This window comes from Ostrinia furnacalis, unplaced genomic scaffold, assembly GCF_004193835.3.
Source record: "Ostrinia furnacalis isolate ACB-3 unplaced genomic scaffold, ASM419383v2 OfSCF6616, whole genome shotgun sequence".
In the NCBI taxonomy this organism is placed as follows: domain Eukaryota; kingdom Metazoa; phylum Arthropoda; class Insecta; order Lepidoptera; family Crambidae; genus Ostrinia; species Ostrinia furnacalis.
Window position 1 is genome coordinate 42,834 of NW_021136855.1, and position 15,425 is coordinate 58,258.

Genomic DNA, 15,425 nt, shown 5'->3' on the forward strand with positions numbered 1-15,425 from the left:
ACACCTACAATAAACATGAAATCATGTTAACGAACACCTAATTAATTATTAATGTAGCTTTCTGAATGCTTCGTCTGGAAGGCTTCATGTTTCTGCACTTAATTTGTTGGATTTCGGCAGGAATCCAGGTTAGTAGGATACAAACTAGCAAGATTCAACGTTTCTCAGAATTTAATACCTAGTGTTGCCTTGATGAAATTTCCATGGCGAGAAACATACAGATATAGAGATGTTACAGGAAATGTATGAAATCCGTCATTGTATACAATTCCTAGGATTTGTGTATAAGTCCTAAAATCACCCGGAAATGTGTAATGTAAATTACATTAGACACATTTCCTAGGAAATTTACACATTTCCTAAACAGCAATCGGAAATGTAATTAAGATTTTTTTTTCTCCGAAACTTAAATGGCGCTACCGCGCCGCGGGCGGGCCGCTGTGTATGTGTAAGGTCGCAAGTCTAACCTAACCTAACCGAGACTTTGTTATCCAGCTACAGGAGTACTAAAACCTTCATGCCAATAATAGTTTAATAAAAGAGATGTTAAAATTAGGGTTTTCCAATACTTCAGCGTAATATGCGTGATGCCGAAAGAAAGGTATGCCAATAGGCAAATATTTTTTCAGCCAAAGTATAATAGTGTGAAAACAACTTTCAGGCTAAACAATAATAGTTTTGAGTTAAAAGTACCTATCGGCCAATGTGGTTTGGCTAAATGAAATTTTAGGCGTACTGAGGGGCACCCGATCACACGACCGCGCTTGTGTCGCTTAGTTTTATACATTTCCTAATACAATATTGGAATTCTATAAAATTCCTAGGAAAAGTATACATGTCCTAGGATATGTGCGTATTAAAAAATCTCTGAAGCAATATTTTATACATTTCCTAAATAGCTTCGGAATTGTATACATTTCCTAGGAATAGTATACAATTCCTAGAATTCATACATTTCCTGTAACATAGATAAGCAGATTATGAGCTCCACTTAGGCTGGGTAGCACCATCTTACTTTAATTTCGACAAACGTCATAAATCTGTCAGACTCCATACAAAAAGCACCGGTTATCGTCAAAGTTACGGTCAAAGTTAGGTGGTGCAACTCAGCCTTAGATAATATATGTATTGCTTGCCTACATAATATCTTATACGAGTTTGTAGTTGAATAGAATGTTGAATACCTGCTACACTACGAGTAAGTACTCGCTCTTTAGTTAGACAGTAGGTAAATGACTTATCTTGTAAAGTAAAAAGAGCAAAACTTAGATGATACGTGTTGCCGACGCGTGAAACCTCCGCGGTGGAGGTTCTCCTCCTAGGTTTAATTTTCTTTAAAAACTATGGTTTGACGCCCTATCAGTTGTAAACATGTACTTCGTGGATACGCTGGTGGCTTACAATCACACTCATCATCACAGTACTCGAGTAGACAAGTGTCTCTATGTAAATCATCATCATCATCATTTCAGCCATAGGACGTCCCACTGCTGAACATAGGCCTCCCCTAATGCTTTCCACGTTGGTCGATTGGTAGCGGCCTGCGTCCAGCGCCTCCCTGCTACCTTTACGATGTCGTCGGTCCACCTTGTAGGTGGACGTCACACGCTGCGTTTTCCGGTACGCGGCCTCCATTCCAGAACCTTGCTGCCCCATCGGCCGTCAGTTGTGCGTACTATGTGCCCTGCCCATTGCCACTTCAGCTTTTAATCCGTCGGGCTATGTCAACGACTTTAGTTCGTTTACGGATTTCCTCATTTCTGATTCGATTACGCAAAAAAACACCAAGCATAGCCCTCTCCATAGCACGCTGTGCAACTTTCTATGTAAATAAATTATTTGATTTGACAGTTTTTAAGGGCTAAACTATGAAAACTTAAATTAACGTTACCATGCCTACCAAATATCCAATCAAATCAAATACTATCGCTATTTGAAATTAACAGTTAAACCACTCGTAAAATTCGGACATAATTTTACGAGTTCCACTTTATTTCGAGTCATAAATGCAATACATAATTTCCAGCGTTAATAACTGTGATATATCCTCAGCAATAAAGGACGTAGTATATTGTGCGGCTGAGCTCTATGTGCTCGCTGCCACCACAGACGCCGCTCGTTCAATTTATAAACTAGCTAACTGTGCCTCTACCATGAGTTGCCATCGAAAACTTGTATTCGTATACTACAGTCGATAGAGTTTAAACGTGGATCGATGAAGTTTGCATTAAAATCATACCATGAGTTCAATTACCGTATACTTTACTCGCCAGCGATAATTCGATGGTTTTGTGATGTTATGTTGGTGAACATGTTAACGTATCCAACTTCACACTCTATGAATGGATGAATGAAAGAACGAATGCCGCTCCTTTCTAACTATATAGAAAAGATAGAGTAGGAAATAACAAAAATGTCAAAAATAACACTGCAAAATTTAAGTGTCCTAGAACAGTGCTTAAAGCTGAATTAACATGATGATTTTAAATTTGTATTGTTTATTTCTTGTCATTGCGACTTTGACGCAGCTGTTGTCATGACAACAGATAACAAAACATGTTTTGTTGAAGGATTATTGATGAATAATTTTCCACAAAAAATTGGATTTTAACCACGATAGGAAAATGAGAACCTGCGACTATCCGTTTAAACCGATTGTAGAATTTATGGAAAGGTAAGTTAAGTAAAAATAAACATACTATGTAGTGGAGGAATTTCGAAATTAAACGAATAATTTTGAGCTGGTTTTTTTGGAGAAATACAACCTTTCCAGCATAACTTCCACGTGCCTAGCTAAAATTCAGTAATATGAGTGCTAGATTTATATTTTCTAGATACAATAAAGTTGTTTTTCTATAGATATGGCGATCTGAGTATGCCCACTGAAGGGCCCCAAGAAAGAGCCAACAATAGTCAACGGTGGGTGGAACTAACGGACACGCGAACGTGAAATGCTGATGCCACCGGCGACACGAAAACTACTGAGAAATTGAGAAAAGTGTGTATAAATACCTACTACTTTATTCATTTTGATTGCTTTTATCTTATTTCGTCATTATTATTTGTAATGTTTATTTGTTAAGGTGTGGAGTGACTTTAAACAGCAAGAAGAAGGCAACTCGCATACACAGAGCTGCCAAGGGAACACTGGACTGGTGGCGGTCCAGGTTCTTCCCTGAAGCCAAAGGATTTAGAGCAGAGTGCTTGTAAATAACTACTTGTAAATTAAATCCATAATAAAGACCTAGGGTAACTGGATGGATATACCTACCTTATTATTGTAAAACTTAAGATATTATAATTAATTAAATACATTATATTGTTTTAATCTTTCATGGTCACTAAACATACATGGTAGCAATCTCGTCAGTAATAATAATTAAGTAAATACATATCCTACTAATATCCTACTTAATATTAAAAATGCGAAAGTTTGGATGTCTGGATGTTTGTTACTCTTTCACGCAAAAACTACTGAACGGATTTTGATGAAACTTTACAGTATTATTGTTTATAACCCAGATTAACATATAGGCTATAATTATGACGATCTGTGACAAACTAAATTTCACGCGGACGAAGCCGCGGGCAAAAGCTAGTTGAAAATAAAATGATTAATTTTTATTGACTATTTATTTCACAAAACCTAATAGGTACATAATACACAGACTGATTAAAAACAAAAGTAAATTTCAACTTATGAAAATACATATTCATTGTCGGATTAGCTTTCTATCATGATCTCGTAAGGCTGCGTTTCCACCAGAGATGTGCGAGGATGCGTAGCGAAGGATGTGTTTGTAAAGAACCAATAGAATCGCTTCATTTACCTCGCCTCGGTCAGCACATCTCTGGTAGAAAAGGCTCAGGCTGTACAACACTAATGAGCATTTTCAAATCTCTGCTACACATCCTCGTACGATACATTTTCCTCGCACAGCTTTGGTGGAAACCCGCACACATTTTCACAGCACAGCTAGACATCTTCGCACGACACAATTCCCTCGCATATCTCTGGGAAACGCAGCATCCTCTCCCTCCCCCAAGGATCTCCACAATGTGCCCGCATCCAGGTTCTTCCCGCGACCTTCACCAGATCGTCGGTCCACCTAGTGGGAGGTCTGCCCACATGCTGATAACATGTTCCATCGTAATAAACTTCTTTCCGACATAATTTAATAAAGAAAACACCTAAAATGACCTAAAACCACAATTTTATTTTGCTTTTCACACGTCAATAAGCCAGTGAGTTACGTTACTGTGACAGCTAAGGTATTTTTCGATGACATCTTTGAAAATTGCAACTCATGGTAAGTTATTTGTATGAAACTTGATAAAAACTTTAGTCGCTATCGTATTCATTTAGATAGGTTTTTTACCTAACGATTTGAGATGAACTCATGGTAGTGTTTTTAGTTTTGCTGTGGTTCAGCTACTAACCGCTAGAGGCGCTGTACAATTTGCCATACATTTTTTTACGCCCTCGATAGCGAGATGCTCGGTAGGTAAACTCATGGTAGAGGCACTGAACATACCACGAAATACAAGTGCACGTAATTAAAGGTATTAAAAGGTGTTAAAACAGAAGAATTTACAGGAAAGTTTAAAGAGTAACTACGAATAAACGCTTTAAAATAGTTATAAAATTATTGACTGAGGTGTCAGAATTTTTATTTTATTGATGACTGTAGCCTGTAGCAGAGTTTTGGGCTGACACTATGTAGGTTTGTTGTCGACACGACAAGAAAAAGATCTGACTGTACGTACAAGTCCTAATTTGTACAGTCGCGTAGTCGGTCTTCTCAGTGATATTCTGTTGTTATTTATGCCTAGGTTACATAGCTACATAGGAAACAAAAAGTTACGTGTTCCAATTCTTATTTAGTTTGAAGTAATATCATCTACTGGTGACAAGAATTGTCTCACATTTATGAACGACACAAGAACCTCAGATAAAATACAACAGAAGTCTTAATGTCAAAGCAAAAACAAATACATAATCCTTCTCTCTGAGGCTGGGTAAAAATCTTCTTTAGTTTTATAGCCGCGAATTCCTGATATCCACGGCAATTTGCAACCAACAAAGGCAATACATTGTCGCGTTGAGGTACCGTGTGTGGCCTGCAGCGTTTGCCAAAACCGCCAATGTAATAAAACTTAAAACCTTATGTACAGGTAACATTAGAACCTTTTGTGCTGGTAGGTATTGTTTATTTGCAATACAATTGATTACTTTTAGAACAGAGACAGATAGTTTATTATAAAAAGAATAATCTATCCAACTCTAAGGTTTTCATATGCATTTGTTATAAATTTCATCAATCAATATAACGATTCAAGGAATTAAGAGGCGTAGCCAAATGATCACGATCACGAATTATTATACTTTTAATTTGATTTGAAGTCCAAACATCTATCCTTATTCCATAAAATCCTACAATGACATGTCAACTAGTAACATTTAAAAGTAAACCACCTTCTTTTGAAGTAAGTAGGCAACCTTTGACAAACTCTTCATCATCATCATCATCATCATCATTTCAGCCATAGGACGTTCCTTGCTGAACATAGGCGGCCTCCCCCAATGCTTTCCATGTTGATCGATTGGTAGCGGCCTGCGTCCAGGGCTTCCCTGTTACCTTTTTGATGATGTCGATGAACAAACTCTTACAAAGCGAAAATATCTCTGTATTTGGCTTATAATTACCATACCAAGGGTTACCTTAATTAGTGTAAAAGTTGAGCGTACAATTATTTTAAACATCACATTACGTATTCTTACGCAAATTACGCGTAACGTGAACTGCGCAAAAACAGACGTGGAAAGAGGAAACATGTTAGTTTTTGGCTAAGCTACGGCGGAAAAGTCAAATCATAGGTTAAGTAAAATATCAGCCACATCACTGTGATGTCCTACTATTTTAATATTATGGTTTTGACAAGAGTTCACGGGATTTTTCAGTTTCGTAATTACTTAATAATTTTATCTTTTCAATTTATATTCATAATGTAATACTACTTTTAAATATTCTTAGTTTAATAAAGTAAGTAATAAATAAGTCCCTAAACTAATTAAGTTTTATTGCTACAGGCCATAAATTAATTAAACAAAGTAATAGCATTATTAGTGTAGTATTAAACAGCGCAAGTAATAATTGTGGTAAAATTAGTAGGTCGGAGAACATTTTGTCTTGAAAACATTTAGTTGTTCTCCATAACGTTAATTAACGGACAAAATTACAGTAGAAGATACTTACTACGTTATTGTTCTTAGATAAACATACTTACTGCCATTTTAAAAATAAGTTTATTAGTGACTTTCATTAAAAACTTCTATTGGTCTAAGTTTAATTTGAACTGTCTTTTGTTTTCGAAGACTGAATAATTTGAATCTATAAAGGTAGTATGAGATGAGCGATAAGGTAAAAAGATCGAATGTCACTTTTCAAAAATAGAATCCGCTTTAAACTCGAAAGCAAAAAGTTCGAACGTCTCTTTTTGAAAATAGAATCTTCCTATCTTCCTAAAACTCAGAGAAAGGGCTGTTACCCTCACACTGTGGCCAAACGTTGTTTATTCGCAGCGGACTCATTAATCAATGTTTTTCCAACATTCCCCGGCGTGTCACTTGGCCCGTAAATCAACTTCTTGCTTTGTTCGAGCTCCAGCTGCACACCGCGTTTTAAACAAAATAACACTAAGCTTAATGTCAAAAGCGAAGGCTTTGTTGTAGAGTTAACGCTAAATTACACCCTTTTTTAATAAAGAAATAATTTAATATTAAAGAATTATAATAATATTTTTTTAATAAAGAATTATTGTAGCATACATAAACACGCTCTTATTTCAGATGAAACAGAGTTAGGTATGTAGGTATTGTTAAACTAATTCATTGATGATAATAATTTTACTAAAATTTACTCTGAGCACATAGTTATTTTATTTTTTTTACTTTTAAAATTAGGTACCTAATGAAGTTTTTGTTATCTCAAAACAAAATACGATACGATTGCTATTTGTAATTTATTCTGAGTTTTTATTTAAAGTTTATTGATATTGTCACTTTTTTCTGTTTCATTTTCTTTAATGTCCATTAAACGCCATCTAGTGACATTGAAAGCAAACACGTGCGCGAGGGAAAGCTGTCCCTCAGGGGACTTTCAGACTGCCGCGCTTACTTGCACAAGTATTTTTATAGCATTCGAATGGTTCAGGCAAGACTTGTTTTTACGAAATGATAGGTGTCACTGAGGTAGCATTTTACACGTGAAACATTTTAATGTTCATAACACAATAAACAATTGCAATAAATATTTATTTAAATAGAGCGTGAAACAAATATGATGTCAAATTCTTAAAACCGTTTACAGTTATTCATTTATAAATGAAAAATATTTCCTCTGTTATTTCTCCTCAATATTACCTGACATTACAACATACGTAATAAGTATGCAAATGCATAAAAATACTTGTCGTAGTGACAAATTGATTCCCAGGACTTTTTCATACAAACATTAATGTAACAAAAAAAAAAAAAAAAAGATTAATTTCTCTGTAAAAATAACTAGCCTGAATATTATCGATTTAAGTTTTCCTCCCATAAAATACGTAAGACATCACACAAAAAAAACACATTTTTTTATTCAAAATTACACAATTTTAAACGTTTCATGTTATTATAAATCATCTGAAGTTACAAAATACTTGTCAATAAATATTAGAATGAGGAAATTATTAATTGATCCAGAAAACCCGTGTAGAGTCCTAGTTAAATAAAATTGCATCATATAGAATGGATGCACTGGTAATGCAAATAATATAATGCATGCACAACAAATGAAATCGAGAACGGTCCGTCTATTTCTAGCCAACGGCGACTGTATTCACGATATAATTGTATTAAGTCCCACCATGTTGATCGCAAGATTAGAGTTTGTTATCTAAAATCTACACAAATTATGGTCCCGGGTCTGTTTGTAGTGAGTGCACGTGTTGTAAGATTTCAAAACCATGACGTATAGGATAACAATATGTTTGTTAATAAGCGGCTTTACGTTTATTCACGGGGATAGAGCTATTGGTAAGCCTTTAATAATTTATACTATGTTATGATGATGATGTAAATGAGTATCATATTATGGGTGTATATGAAAACTAGATAGTTCCTTAAACTACAACTAAGTACTTTAATCAGGTAGTCTTTAGTAACATTGAAATGTAATATTTTTAGTGATGTCAGAATTCGCAAATGTGATTATGGTGTTAGTTCTGTCGTTTCAAGTACCAGCAAATTGAGACATGAAAGAAATAAATTGTTACCGCGATCACAGAATAAGTAATGCCTCGATCTCTTGCGGCCACTTGGGGTTCCATGACTTATCTCGTGGAACCCCAAGTGGCCGCATGTTTTAAAGCTTCTGATGTTCAAAATAAACAAAGATATTTCAAATACAGGAGCAGTATTTGATGATGGGGACTTTCTAATGGAAGCAGCTTTTAATGTGGCTGTAGCTGCAGCTTCTGAGGGCCAAGAAAACCCATTCGAGGCAAAGGTGGTTCGGACGTCCCCCGGCGATTTATTGGAGGCAGAGCAAGCTATGTGCACTCTTTTAGAAGTAACGACTACGCACCTTTCCTAAATCTAGATTTCTCAAAATGGAACATATAATAGAATTACTTCTTCGAATTTCAGGATAACATTTTCGGACTATTTGGCCCGAAATCAAAAGGTCTGATAGAACATATCCAATCTATATCCGATTTGCTGGAACTGCCTCAAATATTAACAGAACCAGTTGAAACACAAAATCGTAATTGGTCAGCGGTGAATTTATATCCACACCATATTGCCTATTCGCAGGTAATTTGTTTACACAATAAATCTATTTTTTATAAAAAAAATTTTTTTATTATGCGTGTTGTTTTGCAGGTGTTTGCCGATATAATCAAAATGAAAGGTTGGGAAGAGTTCACGATAATTTACGAAGGCGCCGAACTTTTGCCATATTTAGGGAATGTCCTTGACATTGAAGATTTAGTTGCTGGAGATCATATTTTAATTAATGTAGTTCAACTACCTGATGGTGACGACTTTAGGTAGGAAATTTTTATATCAATTGATACGGATATTATTCCGAATTTGTTTATTGGTAAATCAGGCTATGAATAGCCACTTCCACTTAAAGAACCGCCCACGTAAATCGTTCACCCCGAACAGATACAAGACAGCTTAGGAGATCGCAGTCTGCTTTGAGGTCTCGAGAGAAATTAAAACGATTCTCAAGAATAATATAATCCCTTTGATAAGCTATTAATAAAAATTGTTATTTCATTTTAAACTGTTAATTCATTATCCTCAGGTTCATTATACTTCATCACATTTCTGTGTTTATTTCAGAAATCAATTAAAAACGATTAAAGCATCTGGTTCGTTAAATTATCTTGTAGATTGTAGTACACAAAACTTACCTGTATTTTTGGAACAAGCCCAGCAAGTGGGAATCATGTCTGATGACCACAGTTACGTCATAATGAATCCAGATTTTCAAACTATTGATATTGACCCATATAAACATGGAGGATCTAATATTACAGGTAAATTTACTAAAACAAATAGTTTAAGAAAGAAAGAAATATATAACTATAACAAACACATAACAAATACCTGCCTTGTTATGCATAAAAAAAAAAAAAAAAAAAATAACAAACAATAACATGACGTTAATTTCATTTCAAATTACAGGTGTACGATTTTTCGATCCGACTTTAGAATCTATTACGACATTTATTGGGTCCTTAAATGACAAAGTAACAGAACTCTCTGAAGGGCAAATAGAAAATGCAGTAGCTGAAAACGGTCTGACTTTAAATTTAGCTTTGATTTATGATTCTGTTACTCTGTATACTACCGCTCTAAATCTAATAGCTGTCGAAGAAGGAGCTAATGTAACTTGTGAAGAAGGTGAAAGCTGGGAAGTGGGTTCTAGTATAATTAATTATGTCAGAACGGTAAGTAGGTACACCTACATTTTATAACAGGTAGTGACATTAAATTCAGTTTGTTACAGGCACTAAGTGCACTATTTAAACGTAACGCTATTAACCTAACATGGTTTAGTCAAACTAACCTTCTAAGGAACTATCAAATCTGTATATACCTAGTTACTATCTTTATCCCACTTGAGAATCGAACCCAGAATTTTCGAGCCGAGAGCATATCACTTTCTTACCACTGAACCTCAGGCGTTACTAATGAATTAATGTAATTTCTAAATGACATTTTCAGGTTGAAATAGATGGGTTAACTGGGTTAGTCAAATTTGACGAAGAAGGGTTTCGCTCTGATTTCGAAATTGATGTTTTGGAATTGATGGCTCATGGCTTAGAAAAGGTATGACGAAAGTATCTTCCATAAAATATCAAAACAAACACTGTGGTAACACAAAAATAAAAATAATCTTTATTCAAAATCCCATAGGTGGGATCTTGGACAGGTGAAGACGGTTACACTGAAACACGAACTATTATACCACCCGTCGAACCAGAAGGCTCAGAATCAATGAAAGGAAAGCACTTTATTGTACTTACCGCTCTTGTGAGTAACATATTATATGATAATATGATTCCTAGTTAACATTATTAACCTATTTCCCAAACATGTCCCAATGCAACAAATATTACCATTTTATTTTTTCAGAGTGCTCCATATGGCATGCTAAAGGAATCCTCGAATATGCTTGAAGGGAACGATCGGTATGAAGGTTTCGGAATAGAACTGATTGAAGAGTTAGCAAAAATGAACGAGTTCAACATCACATTTGATATACAAGAAGATGGAGTGTATGGCTCTTACAACGCCAAGACTGGAAAGTGGAACGGCATGATGGAGAAGATTATGGACGGTGTAACTATAATAATTTAATACAGTTTCCTTATAAATTGGTGTGCTGTCAGGCGCATAATTTTACTAAATGATAGCAATGACATAGCTTTTATTAACTGTAATACAGAATCATAGTAGTAAAGAACCCATAATTGGGAAAAACTTAAACAGTGAGTTTGAGTTCATACATTTATTTAAATTCTATGTTTATGTTACAGAGAGCAGACTTTGCGATAACAGATTTGACGATTACTGCCGCTCGACAAAGAGCAGTAGATTTCACCAGTCCCTTCATGAATTTGGGAATAACCATACTTTACAAGAAACCAACGAAGCAGCCGCCAGACTTGTTCTCTTTCATATCGCCTTTTTCCTTTGAAGTAAGAATATATAAATCAACGCTACAACGCTTACCTGTACTCTAAAGATTTTTTTGATATCTGATCACGAATAATTATCTACCGTATTTAGAAAGCTATTTTTTCAGGTTTGGGGCTGGTTAGCAGGCGCATTCGTTGGTGTGTCAGTACTGCTCTTCATCCTAGGTAGAATCGCCCCAGAGGAATGGCAAAACCCTTACCCATGTATTGAAGAGCCAGAAACATTGGACAATCAATTCACCTTAGCCAATTCATTCTGGTTTACGTTAGGAAGTGTACTCACACAAGGTTCTGAAATTGCCCCGATGTAAGTTTGGTTAACTATTAAGAATTACTTGCAGTTCAACCACAAATGGATAATTTCCCCAAAGGATTTTCAGCAGTCTCTTTATGATGAGGCTTAAATTTAATGTGTTACATTTTAGAGCGGTATCAACTCGAACAGCTGGTAGTATGTGGTGGTTCTTCACCCTCATCATGGTATCGTCCTACACAGCCAATTTAGCAGCGTTCCTTACAGTGGAATCAAAGTTTTATGCCATCAAAAGTGTTCAAGACTTAGCAAGCAATCCATATGGCGTCACATACGGTGCTAAAGCTGGTGGAGCTACATTCAGTTTTTTTAAGGCAAGTAGAACATAACACTTAATTTTTTTGCTATGTTTCTTTAGATGCACATTACCTACTGTAAAATTATTATTTCTAGGATGCAGATAACTTACTTTACCAGAAAATGTATGAGTACATGGACAGCCATCCTGAACTACAAACAAAATCAAATGATGAAGGATTGGAACGGTAAGTAATTTATGTAGCATCATCCTAGTTTACTTGGTTTTGGTGATTGTGAACATTTTTTTTTTACAGAGTAAAATCAGACTCAGAAAATTATGCGTTTTTGATGGAATCTACGTCGATCGAGTATATGGCTGAAAGGAACTGTGATATTGCCCAAGTTGGTGGTCTGCTTGATAGCAAAGGCTATGGAATAGCTATGAAGAAAAGTCAGTAATTGTTATCCGACACTTGAGTTTTTAATATACGAGTACATTGCCTTGAATAGTGTAACTGTCGCTTAATGACGAAATATTCAATAACTTCTATTTACGTAACCTTATTTCTCACTGAAGTATTTGAGTAAGGTACGAGTATTATTACTTTTTAGAAGGTTGCCAATTCATTTTTCAGATTCTCCTTACCGCCAACCGATGAGCGAGTCCATACTACAACTTCAGGAGCAGGGCAAACTAACTAGAATGAAAGACAAATGGTGGAAGGAAAAGCGGGGCGGTGGCGCATGTGCGGTACGTGTTTTTCCTTTTAGACGGCTTCCAAGAATTCTCAAAATACTTTTAGTTGATTTCAGCAAGTTGGTAAAAGTACTTTCTTAAACGATAGAATTTCTATAAACATTTACTTTAAGTTTAGTTTTGAGTTTTATTGACTTTTCTAGACAATGTTTATTGATATTTCAGTAATCGATGTATTTATTTATTTACCATGGAGAATTATTCATGGATTTAAGTTATTTTTTCAGTGTTTCCACCGATCCTCATAGAAAAGCATATTTAATGTGTTAATTATTGGTTTCTCTTAATCTAAACCTAATTATAGAACTGAATTGCAATTAGATTTAAGTTTAGGTTCGTTGGTCATTCGTTGACTGTTAAATTCCAGAATTGGGGATCTCGTATGAAACGTGGATCCTTCTTTTTATGTTGAGGCCTTTATTTTGCCACTCTTTTTATTCTCTATAGCAATCTATTGAAAACTTTGGAAATTATCACCTGTGAGAAAATTATGTTAACCACAGTAACATGAATATAAAATTCTAACTACCTTCTCAGGACGATGACGCAGGCAGCGGCGATGCCCAACCGTTGGTGTTGGCCAACGTTGGTGGTGTCTTCATCGTCCTCCTCGCTGGATCCGCCATGGCCGTCATATGTGCATTCATGGAGATGCTTGTCGACGTCTGGACTATATCACATACACACAAGGCAAATACGCTTTTAATATTCGTCTCATTTGGATGTTATCCCTTTGAAGTCCTTAGTTTACTTTGTTAGTAACCCTTTCTTTAATATTGAATACCAGATTCTATAATACGCAATACACCCTACGTGATACTCGTGGGTAACAGATGTAATTGGATAGGTATTATAGAAAATTAATATTGTGAGCGAATACCTAAAATTATCTGTATCATATTCATTCTTTCTGAGAACTATTTTTTGAGAAATATGCCAGAATAATTTTTATCCTAGAATTAAATTTGACTAGTTAATGTTTTCATTCGCCAGTTATGCATGATCCAGTGTGACCCCCACACCTGCAAGTTTACAACCCTTCAATCATATCCTGGCGAGCTTGTATTTCATTCAATACTTACTACGAGATTCTCTACCTACTAAGCAAGGTAATGTTCACAAATGTTTTATAGCTACCACTGTTTTAAAGAAATTATGTCTGATAAATAAATAAATATCCTTGGACATTATTTTACACTGCGCTTCTAGTCCCAAACTAAGCAAAGCTTGTACTATGGGTACTAGACAACGGATATAAATATACTTAAATACTTTTTTTTGGTAAATAGGTACGTCATACTTATTATACATAGAAAACACCCAGTCCAATACAAACAAATATGTTCATGCACACAAATGTTTGTACTGTGCGGGAATCGAACCCGCTACCTCCGGAATAGTAGTGCGTTTCGAACCAATACACCAAACGGTAAATGAATGATAAATCCCTCTATGAGTTCAAAGACAGATCAATCTTGCTCTCAGTCTGGGACTAACTCAGCTTTCACTGATTGGTTTTAATGGGCAATCTTACAGTAGACCCCATGTTAAGTAAGAATGGCGATATTCTCTTTATCCATCATCAAATCAATTTTGGATCTTTCAGGTATCATTCAGGGAAGAGCTAGTAGCAGAATTGAAGTTCATCTTCAGCTTCAGTGGTGACGTGAAGCCGGTACGTCATCGGGAATCAACCGGCAGTGGATCAGGAGGCTCAAAGAAGGATGAAGAGGAAGAAAAAGCAGAAGATCCGGAATCGTTGAAAGAAGAAGATGATGTCGTCGACCCATCACCGACGCCAAGATCTGAGCACTCGCACCACACTTGCCATAGCAGGAGGATGAGCAATGTGTTACAGATTGCTAAAAGTAGGAAATATAGTAGAAGCAATTTGTGAAAATATCCCAAATTATCATTGGTACCTTGTGTGTTGTAAAACATATTTAATTTTATAGCTCAGTCCTCAAAGTTACGTGCGAAATTTAGCGAAATGATTATTTAACTACAACCTACTTTCCGTTTTACTACTGTATCCTAAAGGTACCAAAATATTTATAAACGATCGGACGGCAAAATTAATTTATTTACCACCGTGTCAGATCGTATTTCACGTGTAAACAGAGACCTGCGAATAAATCAAATTTAACTGATTCAAAATAAATATTCAATGCCCCGACTGGTAAATAAAAGTTAACCCTAGCTTTTCATGAAGTTATTTTTATTTCGAAATATTTAAACAAACTAAATAAATCTTACTGCAGTTCTTAATAAGAGCGAAAATACTATTATATTGGCAGTAATTTGTCTTATCACTACTCTTTCTCTCTCGAGACTCAAGCTCAGCATGGTTTAGCAATGATTAACAGCGCATATCGGTTGTAGGGGGGTTAATTAAACGGCAGTTTGAGAAATTGCCAGTTGTCAACCGGCAGTGGTGAGAAGGGTCCCAAATGACGTCCTTGATTGAACAGCTGGAAGGAATTTTCGGGTCGTAGTTCGAAAGGAAAGAAGGCTCCTGAAATTAGATCTTTTACAGGCATACCTACCTACATAATATAAATATTATGTACTAGGATTACCTTGAGACGTGAATCAAATTGAACATTTAGCGAAGGAAATAAATCACTTAGTATTAATATTGACTTGGATGAAAACACTTCAAATCACTTATCCGAACACTTAATTAGGTCGAGTTTGAGAAATGGTTGGTTGTCAGCAATAACGTGGCCTGGTGAGGAGGGTACCTACTACAAATGAACGTGCTGATTGGGATCGAGCAAATCACCCTAGTCAGCCATAGTGATCTAGCTAGACCGACATATAAGGCTGTCTTATGTGAAGCATAATTTCATA

The 15,425-nt window shown here is 35.6% G+C and overlaps 1 protein-coding gene across 1 annotated transcript; it reads left to right on the plus strand.

Annotated features, from left to right (window-relative positions):
- Window positions 1-7,899: 7,899 nt before the first annotated feature.
- Window positions 7,900-15,166, plus strand: LOC114362559 (glutamate receptor ionotropic, kainate 2). The gene is made up of 17 exons (XM_028318007.1): window positions 7,900-8,080; window positions 8,455-8,615; window positions 8,693-8,860; window positions 8,930-9,096; window positions 9,398-9,594; window positions 9,743-10,008; window positions 10,286-10,390; window positions 10,478-10,594; window positions 10,697-10,903; window positions 11,101-11,262; window positions 11,370-11,569; window positions 11,688-11,889; window positions 11,969-12,060; window positions 12,130-12,266; window positions 12,451-12,566; window positions 13,110-13,262; window positions 14,179-15,166. The coding sequence occupies exons 1-17, from the start codon at window positions 8,011-8,013 to the stop codon at window positions 14,467-14,469; spliced, it is 2,811 nt and encodes a 936-aa protein (XP_028173808.1). The 5' UTR covers window positions 7,900-8,010; the 3' UTR covers window positions 14,470-15,166.
- The last annotated feature ends 259 nt before the right edge of the window (window positions 15,167-15,425 follow it).